We start from the raw sequence: 20,479 nt of genomic DNA, 5'->3' as shown, positions 1-20,479 counted from the left end.
AGGCTTGGGACATTGACCACCTCTCTAGGAAGCCTGTTCCAGTGTTTGACCACCCTCTTGGTAAAGAAATGCTTCCTGAAGTCCAGTCTAAATCCCTCCTGGCTCAGCTTTGAACCATTCCCATGTGTCCTGTCACTGGATACCAGGGACAAGAGCTCAGCACCTCACTCTCCATGTCCCCTGCTCAGGAAGCTGTAAAGAGCAATGAGGTCGTACCTCAGCCTCCTTCTCCAAACTAGACAAGCCCAAAGTCCTTAGCCACTCCTCACAGGACATGCCTTCCAGCCCTTTCACCAGCTTTGTTGCCCTCCTCTGGTCACATTCAAAGACCTTCACATCCTTCTTAAATGGTGAAGGCCAGAACTGCATGCAGTACTCGAGGTGAGGCTGCACCAACACTGCCGACAGTGGGATATTAATCTCTTTTGAATGGCTGGTTATGCTATTTGATGCACCCAAGATGTGGTTTGCCCTCTTGGCTGCCAGGACACCCTGGTCATTCCTGTTGAGCCTGCTGTCAACCAGCACCTCCAGATCCCTTTCTGCAGGGCTGCTCTCCAGCCACTCCTCTCCCAATTTATACTTGTGCCTGGCATTACTCCATCCTAGGTGCAGAATCTGACATTTCGACTTGTTAAATTTCATCCCATTAATCATAGCCCAACTCTCCAATCTATCTAGATCCTGCTGCGAGGCCTCTTGTCCCTCAAGAGCCAACAGCACCTCCCTGTTTGGTATCATCAGCAAACTTGCTAATGGTGCATTCAACTTCTGCATCCAGATCGTTGATAAATATATCGAACAGGACTGCCCCTAGAATTGAACCTTGAGGAACACCGCTGGTGACCAGTCATCAACCAGATGTAGCCCCATAATGACTAACAATAATGCATCAACATCTTCAAAACGCATCAACAATAAACGTGCTCTTGGAAAGACTTTCTTTTTAGTGTTGATGGTAATAATGCTGTAACTGCTGCTTGAACACTGTAAATCCTATAAAGACATCCCACCTGCCATCCTGTCTGCTGATTGTGTATCCAAAAAGAGGATTGTTGACAAAGCTGATGTTCACTCCAACTAGAGGGGTCCCATCTGCCGTCATCACCTGGCCTCGAATCACACATGCGTGTCTGCAAGAAAGAGAAAAATGATAAGAAATAGTAAGCTTTTGACAAATTCTGGGTTTTTTCCTCTACTGCTGTGGCTGGGAATACTATGGATTAGAAAGACCAGCCCCTTATGTCCTGGAAAGCTGGGGGCTATATGGTGCCTTGATGGTGGGATGCTGCTGTTGAAGACTTTCTCAAGAGTTATGTAAGAACATTCAGTACCTAAAATGAGGTTTGCCTTTGTCCTGCTCTTGAAAAGTAAGTACTTCATTAACTACGGACTTCTGTAGGGTTCGCAGCATCACATTGGAATTTGCTATGACCAAGTTTCACAGCGTCTTGACAATATTGCCCAAATTAAGGGCAAAGCACATTTTAGAATCAGAGAGAACAGAAACCTATCAAGCACTGCATGGACATATTTAAGGCACAAAAGCCACAGCAGCACCCTGACCGAGCCTTGACGGCTCATTTCTGCCACGCTTGGGAAAACCATGACAGATAATTTGCTAGGTTCAGATAGGTTCTCTACAAATTGCTTGGGGAACCGAGCATGCGAACAGGACGGGCTTTTTCTTCCCATCTTTTCTTTCCAAGTTTGGTAGATTGCACTATTTTATAGGCTACATCTATTCCAATTACTCTATGCTCTGTAATGTGCTCTTTTATCTAAGGATTTCAAGGATCTTTACAAACATTGATTAATACTGCAAGAGAGGTATTTTACAGAGAGAGGAAATAAAGCACAGAGTGATTTTCAGTTGTCCAAGGTCAGTCAGAAAATCTGCAGTAAAGCCAAAGACAGATTTTCTAGGTTCTTACTCCAAAGTCTGTTTCCAGAGCTCTAAGTCATTACTACGCCTCTACCTTAGAGGCTTCCTAAAAAGACAAAGCATCACATGTCTGTGAGAGTGTCTGAACCCAATTTTTGGCTGAAGGTAACTATTTTTCTGAGCAGCAACAGCAAATTGTGGTGTCAGTGTGCTAGCGTGACCCAGTGAGTGATTTTCCTAACTGCTGTCCTGCTGGAGAGCAGAGATTGAAAGCCAATGTTTCTCCAGGTGCAGGACCAGACCTCAGCTAGAGTAAATCATCCCAGCTGCACTTGCTGTCTACACGCTCCAACTGAGAAATGGCGCTTTACTGGTTCACTGAGACGAAGGATGGTATCTGCAATGTTTTGTAAAGATGATTTCATAAACATGGATCACCAGGGAAAGAGCAAATTATTTGCTTACAGTCCACCTAAAAATGTGTTATTGTATAATAAAGGAGATAAAGTATAATTTCTGTTTAATAAGGGCTGCACTAGTTGTGTATTCTACAGTACAGAAAGCAGAGTATTTGTCAGGGAGTCTTTAACAAAACTCTTACTGATTTAAATGAAGAGCTCCGGCACTAACAGAAGTTCTTGAAGCGTTACCAGAATATGTTGGCAATATAAAAGGTGACTGGATTCCTATAAAATTTTGGAACAGACCACAGGAAAATGAAATAATGGGAATGATTTTTCTGTCATTGAGTCTTCTCTGATATATCATCACCGACCTGTTAGGAACTGTGTAGGAAAAGACTTGAGCCCAGTTTGGACCTAATCATATCCTTCATACTTCTCTTGCTTCTCTCATTTAAGGCTCTAAGATTCCCATATACAACAAATTCAAAATAATACTCCAATACAATAATACATGTGTCACTCTCTAACAGGCAGGCAAAACAGAACTCAAAGGATCACGATGCCATGGAATATGCTTGGAAAAACATCAGTGCTTGGAATAACCCCGCTGAAGTCAACAGGTCACTAACCACAGTGCAATTTTTGCACAAAGTGAGTATGTCTAATCACTTATTTGACCTAAGAGCAAAAGCGAGGCCATCTCTTCCCAGATTTTTCCACGATCCCCTCCACCCTGCCCCATCTCCTTTCCCATCCTTTAGAGAGACTTGAGGGAGGGTTTGAAAATGTCTTCTCTCAGCTTCTCATCAAATGGCCGCACGTGTTGTGAAAGGTAAGGAATCTCTACAGACTGTTGGTTGAACACTAAGACCTTCTTGCAGCAGGACAGAAGGGACTCAGTACTCGAACTACGGACAGCATATTCAAATGAACACTGGGACTATGAATGTTTTAAAATACTTGCAAGACAAGATCATACATTTTTATATGAACCCAAAAAGAACACTTCCACCTGTTGTTTCCTCCTTCCAAGAGTTAAAAGCAACCGAAGGAAAAAATACAACATGCTGCAGATGTCTCTCCTGCTGTCCTACACAAAACACATGTCCAAGCAGTTGCGAACTTCTAAGTAATATCACAAGCACACTGGCTTCACATCAGCAAGCATCTGGGCCATTACATATCACTGACAACTATTTTTTCCATAACAAGCACCAGCATAACATGGACAAAGCGCTTCCTCTCGCCTTGGCAGCTGTAACAAATGCATTTGACCTCCCACCTCGCAGGAAGAGACTCAGTTCCCATTCTGGACGACGCTTTGCAGGACTGCGCTCCAATTCTGTTAGCACTTCTATGTGCTCGCTAACTCAGATGATGCTGGCATCTCTTCTCAGAGAAGCAGCTTGTCAGCAAGGCCAGCTGCATCCCCCACCCTCCCGAGGACTATAACAATAGCTTTATTTACATGCCAGAAGGAAAGATGTTCCCACAAAGGGGACATCTTTCCCAAACCACAGTGATATAAAGAAGCTGGAGCAACACGCACAAATCTGAATTCAGTTAAAAGCAGGATGGATGGAAACTGGAAGAAAACCAAAGCCCGGACTCTGACCGATTAGAGTCTCAAAGCTTCTCCTTCCCTGGGTGACAAAATTTGCCCCGCTTGGGAAAAAGAGTGAACACAGTATGTTGGAAGCAGGTGGCTTCTCTAGCGTCAACGTGTCCTTTCTGGAGGCAAGATCGACTACCCACAATGCACCGAGCCCCCCAGGAACATGGTTAATGCTAATTTAGCCAGCCATTTCCTTCAGAAGACCTTGGTCTAAATGCAATTACACTACAAACAAGTTAAGTGGTACTGCTAAGACGCTCAGCACCGCTAGAAGGTCTCCCAGTATATTTACATAAAATTATCTCCCATGTTAATAGAAGAGGTTTATTCCACCAGTCTAGGCCTGCCAGTTCAGAGTGTTTTCTGCAGCTGAACAAAACTGAATTTCTCGTAGCTGCAGCCTCATCTTCCCACTGAATTATTAACAGATTCCACCTTTTGTCTCTATTTTCTGGCTTTTGCTTGTTTGTTTCCTTTATTACTTTTACATTAGGCTGTATGGATTCTTTTTTTACAATGACCAGCAGTTTGCTCTTTTCCTTCTTTTTTAATGAGACTTGTCCTTTCTTTCTTTTTTTTTTTTCAATTTGTCCATAAAAACTTCCCTGAAAGACCAAATCCTTGTTAAAATGCTATCTAGAATGTCAGACGGTGCATCAGATAGTTTTACACCACCACTTTGTGAAGTCATTCTTTATTCCCTAGAAAATTAAATTAAGTCTTCCTGGTGAGATGTGGGCCACAGTGGCAAAACAGACGGGTGCACCGATGCCTTTACTTTCCCATTGCTCAGATATAAAGAAACTTTGACAGGCTGTCAAAAAAAATCCAAGCAAACAAAATCAGTTTTAGAACAGAAGCCAGAAAAGTAAATTCCCCCAAAAGCCATCTCACGTTATGGGAGTACATTAAAGATTTGTCTTTAACACTGACTATGATCCAACGTCTCATAACTTAGACATCGGCCCTTGCAGCACTTCTTATTCATAGATGGCTTCTGCTGACACTGTGCTTGGCACTGGGAAATAGACAAAAATACTGCTTTTGCAAAACATTTTTCATTGGGAAAACAAAATTCCATGCATCCTAAACTCCCTTTTGCTGCAACAAAAAAATTATATTCTTTCTTTGGCTGAGGAGAAGAGCCACGGGAAATATCATCCCAATGAATTTCTGCAGCTCCTCAAAGTAGTTCCTCTGTAACTCATTTTGCCTTCTCCTTTAAAGTTTTCAGATGTGTAGAGATGGCTATCATGACTGCTTATCCATCTTCAGGTAAGTTATTCATAATAAATATTTTAATTTGCCACTATAAATCTCTTCATCTCTTTGATCTTATTTACCACTTCCATATTTTATTGGTGTAGACATGCTGGGGATTTATTGTTCTGCTCTGGATGAAAATTCACCACAGCAGCATGAAGCGAAAATCTAGAAAGTTATTGCTTGTTGGGAAGAGAGTTATTAGTGAAGTTAGGTGATCTCAGTTCTATTTCTTCCTCTGCTACAGACTTTCTGTGTGATGCTGGTCATGTCAGCAAGTCTGTATGTGGCTTTGTACTCCACCTGCAAAGTAACAGTCATAGAATCACAGAATCACAGAATGATTTGGGTTGGAAGGGACCTTTAAAGCCCACCCAGTCCAACCCCCCTGCAACGAGCAGGGACATCTCCAACCAGATCAGGTTGCTCAGAGCCCCGGCCAACCTGGCCTTGAACGTTTCCAGGGATGGGGCATCCACCGCCTCTCTGGGCAACCTGGGCCATTGTTCCACCACCCTCAGTGTAAAAAATTTTTTCCTAATATCTTACCTAAATCTACCTCCCTCTATTTCGAAACCATGACCCCTTGTCCTGTCACAACAAGCCCTGCTGAAGAGTTCCTCCCGCCATTACAGAGACATTAGAGGGATAACTGTAGTAATCTGCTAATCCCTTGCATATGGATTTTTACATTCTCGTGGCACTTCATCTGTGGCATGCTCAGACACCGCGCTGATAAGTGCCTATAAATACAAACACAATCTCATGGCTTCAGCTGCTGTGACCTATTTGCTTGATAATACAGGAGGTGTCCATTTTGGGTTGAATGCACCTGTCTCACGTTAAACAACCTCAGGGCAGCGTAGTACGTGGATAGAAAGGAAAATTGGTAGAATGCCAAGTAAAAGCTAAGCGCATCATGGTCAAATACCTGGACACGATGAAAATGCCTGAGCTGACAGATGAAGGACAAAAGAAGAAAAGGAAACAACAGAACATACAAACCTTCAAGTTGATTGCTTGTGGCAGTATTTCCCTCAAAAGCTGTCTGAAAAAAAGCCCTGCCCACTTGCCTCTGAACTGTGCAGAAAAAAAAACCTCCTGATAGTCTTTCCTTAAAATGAGTCAATCCCTGTCTGGCTTCTTCAGTTCAGTTTAGCTGTAGGAACTTGAAACCTACCTACTGATCTTAGCTGCCGTCTGAATTAAGGACTTAAAGTCAGGAAAAGAATGGAATAGATCCTGCTGAAGGGTTCCTTGTTAAACAAGAAAGGCACACTTACATGAAAAAAATGAAAATTAAAGAGTAGTTATCTGGAAAGACTCCCGCACCACATGGATAGCACAAGTGAGTTTCTGAAAGGATTTGGCACATTTTGGGCAGCTGGGATACAAATCCAGCTGGATTTAGCAGGGTCTGTTGTGATAAGAGAAGGATTAATGTTTTTAAACTAAAACAGGGTACATTTAGGCTAGATATAAGGAAGACATTTTTACACTGAGGGTTGTAGAGCACTGTCCCGGCTTGCCCAGAGAGGTGATGGATGCCCCATCCCTGGAAACATTCCAGGCCAGGTTGGCCGGGGCTCTGAGCAACCTGATCTGGTTGGAGATGTCCCTGCTCCTGGCAGGGAGGTTGGACTGGATGGGCTTTAAAGGACCCTTCCAACCCAAACCATTCTGTGATTCTCTGATTCTAAATTGTTAATTAGGCTCAGCTGAGAAGTTCACCAATAAGGGGAGCACCAGAATGCCAGTGTCAATCTGACAAAGGGACTAAATGCATTCAACCAATTCCCAGATGGGGACTTGCTAAAGTGGCACTGACAGACATGGTTTGCAACAGATCCTGTCACTCAACTTTCTGAGTAGCTGATGGAGTGGCAGACCCAGGAGAAAAAGAGTGGGTGATGAAGAGCAAAGTGTGTAAGAGCTCTGACCAGGCTCAATAAAAGAAAGTCAATTTTAAGTTCTTTGCAGTGAAAACAGTATCTGCTCTGTTTGTTTAACCTACTCAATGAAGCTATTTATGAGGTCCCATCACTGAAGGGTCAGGAGATGCTGATGATTCTTTATGCGCATATGGTCCTTAGCTGGTAACCTTTTTCAAGAAGCCTTCTGCAGTGTTGTAGATATTCTACAAAACACACAGTAAAGCCAACTGAATGAAATGCTTCAATGAAACCCATGACTTAAATTGTCTGAAGAAGGACAGAGGAAAATGCAACAAAATGCTCAGATGTGGCTAATGAAATTTGTATTTGAAGTCCAAGGGGAAAATGCTTATTAATCAAGATTTACAGTAACACTTGTAGATGTCTTGTTGTCTCTTTAGATCTGGTCTAACTTCACAGTATCAAAACAGTGAGTCTTCTTCATCTGATATTTTTATTATCCACGACGGGGCTTGGTGTTGTAATCAGCTGATGTCCAGTTTCTCAAGCTCCCCAACGCATGCATCTGACTCCGTTCTGCTCCATAAACACTTACAAACTGATAGTTCTCAAAAATCTGCTTTGGCATTATCTTTTTTTTGGCAATATTAGTGACTGCTAGTTGTAGCTCCTCCAAAAGGAAAATAAGATATTTTTATTGCTTCACGGTTTAGTAACAAAATGCAATATATTTTGAGGACCACCTACCACTTCTAGAAAACTCATGAATGAATGATCATTGCTCTGAAAACAATTCCCTGCTGGCTCCATTCCTGAAAGACTGAGGCCCTTACTGCACTGAAAACTTCTCCAAGATTTGAACCTCATTCACCTACTCAATACGTGCCCTTTTTCGCTTTACGAAAGCACAATCTTCCTTTCTGATCTGCCAAGCAATCTGGCCACTGTTGGAAAGAGACACCAGTTCCACCATCCAAAATATTTTGGGTCTCTATGCCTCATTGACTCACTATTTTTGCATCCCAAGATTTCTCAGCTGAGCTATAACAGGAAGGTGGGAGGATAAGAGATAGAGGAAGGCTGCTTAGCAAATAGGAAATAAAGAGGAAAAGATACTCATGCTGATCTCTGAAATTATAAAACTGCCTCCAGCTCTAACATTTAAGTGAAAGTATTTTAGAACACAGTTTCACAGGATATGCAACGCATAAGAAATCTGGGCTGTGCTGAACTGCAAAGTTTCAGTGAAAAATCCTTTTATTCACAATGTGGTTGACTAAGAAATGCTTTAAAAGGTGATGATTCTTTCATGTACTCCACTGCAAGTAAAGAAACACTCTCTCGCTTTGCATGAGATCTCAGAGAAACAGAATCACACTCTTATTTTTTTCAGTCTGTAAAATCCAAGTCGAGTGTTCAGTAGCTTGTAAGCTGCAAGACAATTTTCCCACGTAATACTGAATTACACTCATTTCATAATTTTTAAGAAGTGATCCTATAACCATTATTTCTACGAGAGGTAAAGACTTTATGGTGCAATAACTTTCAGAGATGAGTAATGTATTCATGTCAAGTTTTCACAAAAAATGTCTGCAGAACTTACCAGTTCTGTACTACTATAGTATTTTACTTCTGGTATTTATTTTGTAAGCTATGGCCACATATTCAGCTGCAGAAGATCCAAAATAAAAGCAATTCTTTCCATTGAATTTAAGGCATCATGATAGGAAAACCGAGCAGGACAGAAGAAAAAAATACATTCTTTTCAGGTTAATTACAAAATGAGCTCTCTTTCTGATGATCATGAGGGAAGTTCTTTAACTACATATAAACTGTCTGGTAGCTTTGTAATGATCCCAAGGAATTAGGAAAAATAGTGGTTCAATAAAATATATAAGATTTTGTGATTGGGATTTTAAAACTGCTTTTATTTTTTTTTTATGTAGGAGGTTTTAACCAATTTAGCAAGTAAATGTCCCAGTCAAAGGACAAACTCTTCCTGAGTCTTCCTGAGGGGAGGCAACAGAGGGCTTAGGGCAGAAAGCTCCAGATTTTGCAGAAGGAACATGCCGGAGTCCCACACAAGAACCATTACAAGTGAGTTGGTATTTAATTTGAAGCACCCTTATGCAGTATTGAACTAATAAAATCTCTCAGTTGAACAGGATATGCAGTTTCTAGTGATGTTATTCTATTGAATGGAGCTACTGACTCAGCTCACAGATACCACACCAAACACTTCCATCAATGATTAATGTAAAATAATGGGCATATGGGCTGGTGTTTTTTTCCAGAGGAATGTACGTTGAATTTTGAATAAATATTAATCAAATATCTACGTGCCAGATCCAAGAGAAGGCAACAGCATCTACACCCTAATTTCAACTCTGAAAACCTAATGTGCACGTCAGCACCTGCATAATCTGGGAGGTGCTAAACTCATTAGGAGTCTTGTTTTTCTGCTTGGGAGTTTTGAAGGCTTGGATTTTGCTTTCTTCACACTCCAAGAGCTCGTAGGTACACAGGTATCGCCTGAGACCTTTTAATCCCGTGTACAGGGTGGCACAGCGTTTACATCAGCTGCCTTGCCCAATCCTGGAAGCATGCCGAAATCACACTAGGAAGGTCCTACTCAAGAGTTTGTTCTTGGTAATAAATATCCAATGTTTTTTAATATTTGTTAAAATCTGCACCCCAGTTTCTCTAATGACTGTACACAGGACTTCCTTCTACTGCCGCTTGTGAAAGGGGAAGATAATTACATTATGATTACATTATGTTATAGAAAAAAAACATAAAAATAGACAGGAACTTTACTTTCACAGAGTCTGGCACGTACAAATTCCACAAAGTGGAAGTAAGTAGCTGCATATGTTGCATTCGTTTATTATATGGAAATAATGCCATGCTCAACTCAGTATCACTTTAAGCTGAAATAATGCCACACCACATAATTTAAAATAAAAAGACAAACATTGAAAATATATATATGTATACGCCCTCTACATTGAAAAGGTAAGTTTTAAAAGTATTCTGTCCTGTGCTTAAAAGGAATAATTACCAAGATAAAAGACACTAAGCCTTTGAAAATTCCTCGTTATTCTCCTATATTTCAAAAAGTTATGACTTGTAGTGAGCAGTTCATTTAAGTAGAAAGCAACAAAAGCAGAATGATGCCTTTGGAAGACAGTAATGGTGGGAAGGCAAGGGTTTGAAGAGGTGTTGTGTTAGCTTGGTTTAAAATATGGAAAAATATGACCCTGTTCCCAGCAATGAAGGTACCATGCCGTGCCATGAGTGCTCACGATCAGGAACACTGGATGGCGTCTAATATCTATGACACAGCCGTAAACAGATGTGGTGCTTATCTCTCCAAGGTGTCCTAACCTGTGGACCTGCTGTGCTCCACAACCTCCTGCATCACCTCCGGGGTGCCTGCAGTGCAGTGGGTGCATCTGACCTGCACATTTCGTTGCCAGCCCAGCAGAGCCGCATCCTGCTGGAGCTGGGCCAGAGCCATGGGCTGGACCAGTCAACTTGGGAGAAATCATCAGCAGAAAGGCACACCTGAGTGAGTTGGAGGTTTTTTTTTACTTCTAACTTTGTCTTTGGCAAGAAAAGAAGCATTTCTTACTTTGCTGTATCAAAATCACACTTTTCTTGAGGGGAAAGTACAGAAAAGACAGAGCACTGTGGTTTCCCTGTGAGGGAAGAACTGCTGGGGTGAACCTGCAGCCCTCCAGATGTGGGAAGAAATGAGTGAAAAGAGATGTTTTGAACGTCTTCCTTCAAGGACATTATGGTATCATCATAGTGTTAAAAATCACTCAGAACTGAGCCAGAGGGGCTAATGAACCATTTTGAAAGCCATTTTGATCTTCCCCTGTGTTCTCACTTGTTCTTTGGCCATGATCAATACTCACAATTTTGGTTTTGATAGGGCTTGGGATCGATGCAGTTTAACTCTGACAATAAAAACCATCCACTTATTTACAGTAAAATAGTGCACACACGCATTGATAGCGTACCTGTCTATCTCAGCATTTAACAGTGCTTGTGTAACCCGCCGCAGCTGGATCAGTAAGGTACGTCATACAGCCTGGTTATTTCCAGCTGCCCATGTAATTGGGATGGGTTAATAGCAAGTAGATACATACAACCTGTCCCCCCAAAAAAAAGAAGTATAAAACACACCTACTTAAAAATAACTTGATTTCTTTTCAAATATTCTTTACAAAAAATGCCAATTCTGCACATAGTTTTCTGAGGTATTTTAATCCTACGCCAACATTTAATGTTAGACTCCGTAGATCAGGACTGCAGCCTATTCTTGCAATTTTCTGACACTGTCCCTCAAGAGAGAACAAATATATCAGGTATCCTACTTGAAAGCCAACAACTCAACACCACTGCATCTTGTGCCGCTCCTTATGGTGATGGACAACTAAGAATGGCTTAAAAATACAAAGCAAACAGCAAGAGTAAGTGGTTTCAAAATCAATACAAAAACGATCAAGTAGCAGAAGAGTACTTGTTATCTGTTCATCAAAATGATGTGAAAAGACATTCTGTGCATTCAGAATTTAATTTAGCTACTTGCTTTATCATCATAAACACTCATTTCAATACGGGCAATGATTATTTTTTCTTCCCAAACATGAATAATATATAATTGCTGGTATTTTGGAGGAGACAAGGTCTTTACCTTTATCCATCAGGGTAATTTATCATTGTCTTTCTTTTTCTTCTGCAGTCATGAGAGAGCTTGTCAGCTCAGCTTGTTCTTAAAAAGCTGAGTGTAATTCAATAATAAATTCACTCAAAGGCTAGCTGTCATGAAGCATTCATTTATTTGTATCCATTAGGTGATCTGTGCTGCTGTTCTCTCTAAAGGGTAGCTAAGTTGTGTTTCTGAAGCCCAAGAAACATATTGCATAGATATTCAGTCATCTCTTTCACACAGCTGCCACTTCCGCATGGGCCGTACAGGAGTGCAAATGTGCTGTGGTTCCCCCAGGGGTGATAATCAGCCAGCTGCGACCTGTCAAAGCCCTGAGGATCAGACTGCGGTTCCTGACCTGAATGATCAGTGTGCCTGTGCCACAGATGTCTCTGCAGGACATCAGACATGCAGGACACAGAGGTCCATATGACCTCTGTGTTGCCTGCTTATGGGGGACTGCTCACAGCAAGTGGCATGGATCCAACTCCAGTCCTGCCCCTTGAGGATGACAGTGCTGGGACAGAAAGATGTAGGACATCTCATACCCAGCAATCTACAGGCCTGATCTACAGCAAGAAGGAGATGGCTTCATGAATGACAGCGGCAGCAATGGAAGGAAGAGGGTTGTCCTAAGGCAGGATGCTAGAGTCTTCCATCAGATCAAGAAGATTCCCTGACCTCCCTCCTGCTGGACAAGCTATTGAGCCAGCAGCTGGAAGGAGAGATGAAAATGGTTCATCTTGCCCCCAGCTGCTGCTGTGATCTTCATGGAGGCACGGAGCAGTTCCACGGATAAGAGATAAGATTATCACCTATCTGTGGCAAAAATAACTGGAGGAGATTCAACAGTGAGAATGCTACTGAAGGAAGGGCATAGCCACATGTGGAAATCCAGTCAGTCTCATTTGCCCAAACTAACTGGATCCCAGATGGCCTCAGCCCATGCTTCTCCACGGAGCAGCCACTGTCCGACCACCGCTAAAGTGCTGCCATTTCCTGGGTGACAAGAGACAGCTGTGTAAAGGTCCAGCTTTCTAGGTGGTGAAAACAGACAACTGAAACCACAAAGCAAAGTCAAATGAGCAGAAAACACTTGCCATGGTTGAGTTTATCCAGATCTATAGGATCTTTAACAACAGGAACACACGATGTCTTTTAACATCTCAAAAGAGTAACACCATTTTTAGCAACCCAACAGACCAATAAGCCTAAACTGTGAGCTGTGTTGTTGTCTCAGGGGAAAACATACCTTCTGTTGAGGTCCTTCACTGTTATTTGCAACTGCTCTCGTGATGACTCAAGATATTTAACTTGAGAGATGCAATACAACCACAGCTTGAGGCGACATATCTATAGACCATATTTAGTGATACACACCCTACGCTGATATTTTAAGAATGGCAACCTCATAAATCATCGCTATCTCTGTATAATTCTTTCTGGTAACTTGAATGGAGCAAGGAGCCATATTTATTAATTCCACTGCAGTTAATGAAAAGCAATCATTAAAACCCTTCCTATTGATTTGAATCTTTGCATTTCCTCTCTCTAGTAATCTATACGCCACATAAACATCTCTGCTAGCAGGTGTTCCTTTTGAATCCTGAATCTTTCTTTCGCAGGATGTATACAGATGATAAGCAATTCCTTCCTACATAGAGATCTATCATCAGATCTACGAAACACTCGTAATTTCTGTAGGAGTTTATGTGGCCCTAAATGACACAGTCTTTCTGCTGGTCCTTTGCTGCACTCCCATATGCAAATTCACTGTACAGATTAGAAATTGCCATTATTTCTCCCCACCTCTGTGCGCAGCTGAATGCACGCAGCCTTTAAAGAGCAGTAGAAAAATCTTTTTATTATATGTGTGTGAAGACTTCTAGAGTTCTTTAGTCATATAGGAAAGTTCACCAAACACAAGACATGCATGTACCTAAACACTCTGCCTATCAGAACAGACACACATGGACCTGATACCAGAGTCCTCTGTGGAAAATCGACAGCAGAGAATTCACTGTGCTAACACTGAGTCCAGAGCCAGGACTGTTCAGCATCCAGAATCTGCAGTCTTTAGAACGCTGACAAAGTACAACACTTAGCGACATAATGACTGTTTGGCCTTAATCTGAATCACTCTCATCAGCTTTCTTGGCCTCTGAAGGGCTTGGCAGCAAGAGAAACCAGGGAAACTATCACACCAGGCCAGCTTCCTGACACTGGTGTGCTTCTGAGTGGTTTGTGTCTGAGGTCAGCCTGTAGACCACTGGAAATGGCAATGCATGAGGGGTGGTACCCAAGGGATGCTGGCAATGTCCCTGCATGGAAGAGCACCAGGTCAGACCCAGGAGGGCCTGGGAGGCCTGCTGAGATGCAAGTGCTGAAATAAACACTCACACAAACACAAGGGTTATATATCTTCAGTGTCAACCTATTCACTGCTGTGTGTGGGAAAGCTGAAAATAAGCAGTTAATGACTGGGTGGAACTCAGCGGAGAACCACCTCCTGGCTCAGGGCCACCACTTCTGAAAAGCAACATTCAGGATAGACACTGAATGATCTAAGAATCTGACACCCCAGGGTACATATTATGGTGTCCTGCTATGAGTACGTGATTTTGAAGGGATGACCTCCCCTGACAGCCAGGCGTGTACTTATGCAAATGGCTGAGATGCAGCCCCAGACGTGAACTGTGTAAGATTTCTTTGCCAGTTCCTGTTTCTTGATGACGACTGCAGTGATAAAGAACATCTCAGATTAAAACAAATCTATATTCAACTTGATTGTTTACATCGGAAATCACTCTAATCGCCCTCCCTAGACTGCAAACATTTCTTCAGTTCTTTTAAGGCCTCTAGTAGTCATACTATAGATTGTGAATATCATTCTAGTTTCCCTCTCTTTTGGCTCTGTCAATGGAAGAAGGTCTGCCATTGGTTTTTACTAGATACTTCTGGAAAACGACAGTCAGTTGAACTGGAAGAGCCCTGATGAATGGATGGCTTTCATTCCTTGAAATAAAAGAAGACAGGAAAGATGCAACTGCCAGTGTGCGTGGGGAGAGAAGCATCTTGTCTTACTGGTTGGTAAGACATTGCAGATGAGGAGACAATCAGTAGAACTACAACAGCCACAAAATTCTTCAGATATCGACTCCCCATAGGCAGTTTCCATGTTCTGCATCTTGCAGATGTCTTACCCTGGCCAAGTGGCTCACGCTTTACTTCTGACTGATGTGAAAAACAAAATTCACTTACCCTCCTTCAAAGGGATTGTCTCCTGGGATGACATGAGTGCTGTCTTTGCCAATCAGGAACTTGATCCGATCGTAGAACGAATGTAAGCTCTGCTGGGAGATAGGGGCTTGTGTCTCCTGGATGATATCCAGGGGGTCCGGGGAGCCCAGGCACAGCGCGTTGACGTGGCAGAGTGGCTGCAAGCAGCAGTCTGGGTCCATGCAATCCACCAGGCCATCTGCAGAAGGGTAAGGAAGATGTTAGAGTGGTAACAAGGAGTGTTGTAGACTTCAGAGTGCAAGAACTCTTTCCAATGCACGTAACAGAAAAAAGATAATTTACACCTACATAGAGTAAGGCATGTTCCCTTAAAGCCCCAATAAGAACCTCAAATATGCATTAATATGTAACATTAATATGCACTAGTGTGTAATATATGAAAATGCACACACACACATGAGATCAGAGCCTAAAAAAAATAAGGTTAATTCTGGGATATGCCATTTTACTACTCAGTCACTCAGGTAATTCCAGAGCCCCAAAAGACGGGTTTTTTCCCTGTCAATATACAAATTACTTGTGTACATTGGTTCTGTTCCCTGTGGAAATCACAGGGACATTCCATCATACCAAAGCTATCAGGGTCGCTTTCAGCAGGACCAAATAGTGAAGAAACCCATGGTACCTACCATGGCTACAAGAGATCTCTACATGCAACCCACTAAAGATTCTGGCTAGATAGATGAGAAGGGAGATTTTGATGGGAAGGTTTGGTCTTTTTAGACCTTTGTCACATTTATTCCACGTAGGCACAGAGTAAGAGATGACCTTAAACTCTCAGGATATAAATCTTGTATTTTCATGCCACTAAATTAATAAAAACAACAATAATATCAGTGGACACACATGAGAAAAGCTTGCCAAGCATACTCTAATAAAATAAGGGTTTGCATATCTGTCAAGTCATCAGACGCACAGACAGTACTACTTCTCCTCCCACCACCACAGCAGCATTCCCCAGTTCATTTTGAGATGCCACTGTTCATCGCAAACAGCTTAGTAAAAAGCAGTGACAGGAAAGGAAATACAAAAAAAAGCTCAAGAGGATTGATGATGCATTACATTTAGAAATATAAGTTGTTAGCATGTAGTAGAGATGGATCTTTAAATCAGATAAGGGAACTGAATGTTTTTGTTCTGGGGTAATGGGATATGGAGCCCTTCACTTCCAACTCATCAGTTCAAGCAAGACAGTTTGGTAGTGAATGAAAATTGTTACCATGTGATGGCTGCTCAAAGACCTATGTGAAATGAGGAGTTGGTCCCAGTGTAGCTGCTGGGAGGTCTATATATCAGAGAAACCACCTTCACAGCTAGCATCCTACTGACGATTTTGCATAGAGGCAAGAAATGAATGTGCTTGCAGAGCAAAACTGTCCTGAGAGGTAGATCTCTCCTGGAGTGGGCTGAGACTTGGAGTTGTCTGGATAATGTATTTTTTATTTCAAAGAAACAGTAAATTAAAACAAGACAGTTCCTCATTATTACAGATTGTGATCTTCAGTTTCATCCCAGTTACACCGCTATGAATTAGAAGACCTTTCACTAATGGTATTTGCATTACTTTAAATTTACTGTAATATAAATCTGATCTGTTATCATTGCTGTAGCATTTAACAATGGCTTACGCGTCATGGACTAGGATTCTGTTGAGCTATACCTGTGCTGTTCTTGGAAGATTTTAGTGACATAAAACATCCCCGGCAACATCATTTCATGTGGTTACCCACACACAGAGAACTGAACAAAAAAGCCTGCTCAGCGTTCTCAGAGCTTCCAGTCTACGCGTGGGTCAAAGTGCAATGAAGATCTGCTCCACGTAGACATGCGCGCACATGATGACGCATTTTCACAAATGCTCTGTGCCTGCCGTTAATGATAATGGGGGTAGTGTTAGACTAGCAAAAGCGCTTTTGAAAATCCCATCCATTATCCTTACCTCTGTCTGTTCTGATATCTCTACGTCTTTATAACTCCTTGCAAAATTGCCACAGAAACTTCTCAGCTCAGGCACAAAACATACCCATCTGCCTCTTCTCTTGATGACTAGTGATAATGAAAAAGAACTAATTACATTTTATTTGCCCATTAAAAAAAAAAAAAAAAAGACTTGTTGCAGATGATTAGGCCAGTAGGATTCTGGAAGGTCGAATCTCAGATGGAGTTTGAGAGACCATTCACAGAACAAAGACCTGCATAGATGTAACATGCTTATCCATAGCCACCTAACAGAAAAAAAATGAGACAGAAAAGAAATAACAAACCAGCCTTTTTACTATATTGACTATAGTTTCAAGCAAGATAAAATGTTGTCATTTTCTCCCACACATTAATAATGTTTTCTAAGGCTACAGACACTCTGCTGAGAGGACAGCCAGCTGTGCCATACCTCTTCATTACCCTGTCTTTATTCCAGCCATCAGAAATGTGTTTTGGGACCTGAGGCTGCAAGACAGCAAGGAAATGTTGTCTTTGCAGGAAACAGTAGATAAACGTTTGAAAAACAGATGCACAGGACAATGTCTTGTACAGGTGGGAATGCTGAGGCCTCATCTGCAGATAAGCCTTTCAACTAATGTGTTTGAGGTCTGCATGGAATAATGTGGAGGTAATTACACTGGAGAGGTTTGTCACTGACATCTTAAAGTCATTAAGGACCTCAAGAGCTGAAATAGGATTTAGCTGCTCAACTCCCTCCAAAATCAACAGCAGTCTCAGGGCAAAGCATTTCTTTCACTTAGAAAATGCAGAGGACATTTTTGTCTGAGACATGGAGAACAGCAAGAGTTAAGCTACAAACCAGATCACAAATTGTGATGTCTCGATCTGAATATTGTTTTCTTGTGTTTTTTTTTTTTTTATGGTATGGTCCACAAGTGATCCAAGTGGTGCCCTACAGTGAATCGTAAGGAGATATAATGAACGTGCACACAGCTGTGACTTCTCATGCCTCTCATCTCTCACTGGCTCCATTAGAAGAGTGAGGATAAAATTACATTTGCAAGAAGCTCCCTGTCCTTGAAGAGCAAGGCATGCAGGGACTTGCATGGATTAATAGAAAATAAAATAAGAGTAAAAAAACTCATGCTTTAATGGTCCAAGTAGACAAAAGCCAGCATTGGCAGCAAAGGAAAATCTAGCAAGGTATGATCTCACAAAAAGATACGAAGTAGTAACACAAAACACTGTTGAAATTTATAAAACATAAAAGTGAATTTTCCTTCAAACTCATTGAAAAATTTTGAAAGAGAAGTAACAGAAGGAGGTGAACATGGGATCAGTGGTTTCCACACCCCAAGTTTTGCAGCAGCAAGGCCACAGAGACCCATGATCCGTGCGTGAATTCCTAACTCCGGTAGCTCCCAGAGCACTGATACGCAGCACAGCAAGTTCTCAGCTATGGCCATGTTTATCCAGCTCTTGGTATGAAAAATCCAGCCTTATTCCACACACAGCCATAACATGACCATGGCACTTCAGACCAGAGAACAGATGTGTTGCTGAATTATCTCCATGCAAGGTTGAAAGTCCTGTGTAGAGGGATTACAGTAATTCACATGCTTTAAGGTCAAAGAAGCTACTATGATCTTCTTGTCTGACCTCTTACGTAGGCAGGCTGTTCATTTTCCACCCCACCCCCCACCCAGTTCCAAACTGGATTAAAGCCTGTCTTTTCAAAAGATATCTCATATATCAAAGACAGTTGATTACAGTGAGTCCACCACTTCCTCCAGTAAGCTACTCAAATGCTTAATTACTGCTAGGAAACTGTATCTAATTTCAAGGTTGAATTTGTCTAACAACCTCCATATCCCACCACTGGAACTTGTTTTGCCTTTGTCTGCAAGGTTACCAACATTTCCTTCTGCACTGCATGCTCTGATGTCTTTCCCATGTGCAAGTCCCTCCACACAGAGCAACAATCCATTCCAAACCTTTCCTCCGAACAGCTGAGGAAGATTAAACTACCCAATGCAAGGTTTCTTTTTCAGCTGCTGGAATTTTTTTGTGTGTGTGTGTGGCATGCTTTGATCTCTCTCCAGCAATTTCACGTCTTTTGAGGGCACCAACACTGGTCACAGAACTATGGAAGCAATACTGGGTACAGAAGAGAGACCACTTCCCAACTTTTGGGTTTTTGTACTTCTAAGGTTCACAGTAGCCTTTTAGCAATAGCCACGCGCTGAGAACTCATGTTGAGACAATTATCTCCAGTGACCCCTAAATCCTGTTCTGAGTCATTGCTTTTCAAGAGTCTCCCAACCCGTACGGATAACACGCTTTCTTTGTTCCCAGGGGTGTTATCTTGCATTTTGCTGCATTAAGACATATTTTCTTTGATTGTGACCTTGTGGTGACGTGAGTCAGATCACTCTGTATCAAAATGATCTGAGTACGCTATTTACCACCATACAAGCTTTAGATGACCTGAAGATTTTACCAGGAGAGATTTAAAATACATTCTAAGACATTCTAATGATGAAAATGCTGAATAGGGTTGGATCCAACAACCAATCTCAAAGGACCCCTTTAGAAAAAGCTTCCATCATAGAGGCCTTTCAATTAACAAATTAATTCAGAGATCTGTCGTTGAGTCAGATTTTAAACCATCTCTTGTGTTCCTCAGTATTTCTAAGTAATATAAGTTTTTACATCTTTGAGACACTTTATCTGTCCTATATAGACGCTGGTGCCCTTAACACCTAGGTTGGCAGTCCTGCCAAAAATAAAACTCTTTTGCCAGACCTCCTGTGTGTGAAGCCATGAAATAAACACCTTTTGTGATCTGAGTGATCACGGAGTGAATCAAATCACTGCCTCTGTGAAAAGGGAGCTATTGGCAGGATATTGCCACACCTGGCAAATAATGTGATCAATGGCTTGCATCTTTAACTAAGAACCATGTAATCATAGAATACCTAAGACTGGATGGAACTTCTGGAGGTCATCTTGTGAGCCCTCTCTCATTTCTTTCAGACAGGGACACACATGAAAAAGAATCATCGGGACTCAGCAAGAAACGTTCCTTTTCTGCCATTTACGATAAAGCAGCTAACATTATTTTTTAGGGGACTGAGTCCACTTTGATCAGATAATCTGCACTCTGTATATCACTAGAGAGCAAGTTTTACTTTGGGATTACTGCATCCACCTAATTTCTTGTAGGTGGAGTTGGAATACCGTTTCTAGAAAGATTATCTATCTCGTTTTAGAGATTGCAAATCCACCGATCCCATCAGTGAGCTGTTCCAAACACTACCTTAGACCTCAAATCTTTAGGAGCAGAGACTATATTATTATTTTCTGTTCACAAAACATCTAAAGCGCCAGCACAACCCAATGAAATAACCACAATTCTCATTAAAGATTTGTATCTGCAATGTATTTTCAGCCTGT

General features: G+C 41.7%; 1 protein-coding gene across 2 annotated transcripts in view; it reads right to left on the bottom strand.

Moving 5' to 3' along the window:
- Window positions 1-20,479, bottom strand: part of TENM4 (teneurin transmembrane protein 4) — a 607,238-nt gene that overhangs the window by 85,044 nt on the left and 501,715 nt on the right. For both annotated transcript variants that reach the window (XM_086739706.1, XM_086739707.1), the window contains exons 17-18: window positions 15,044-15,260; window positions 1,014-1,133 (exon numbers count right to left, since the gene is read on the bottom strand). In XM_086739706.1, coding sequence (XP_086595832.1) covers window positions 1,014-1,133; window positions 15,044-15,260 — 337 coding nt within the window. The remainder of the gene's footprint in view (window positions 1-1,013; window positions 1,134-15,043; window positions 15,261-20,479) is intronic.

Source organism: Chlamydotis macqueenii, chromosome 1 (assembly GCF_036417535.1).
Source record: "Chlamydotis macqueenii isolate bChlMac1 chromosome 1, bChlMac1.mat, whole genome shotgun sequence".
NCBI lineage: Eukaryota > Metazoa > Chordata > Aves > Otidiformes > Otididae > Chlamydotis > Chlamydotis macqueenii.
Note: the sequence above shows the minus strand (reverse complement) of the source record. Positions and strands in the feature narration are given on the sequence as shown.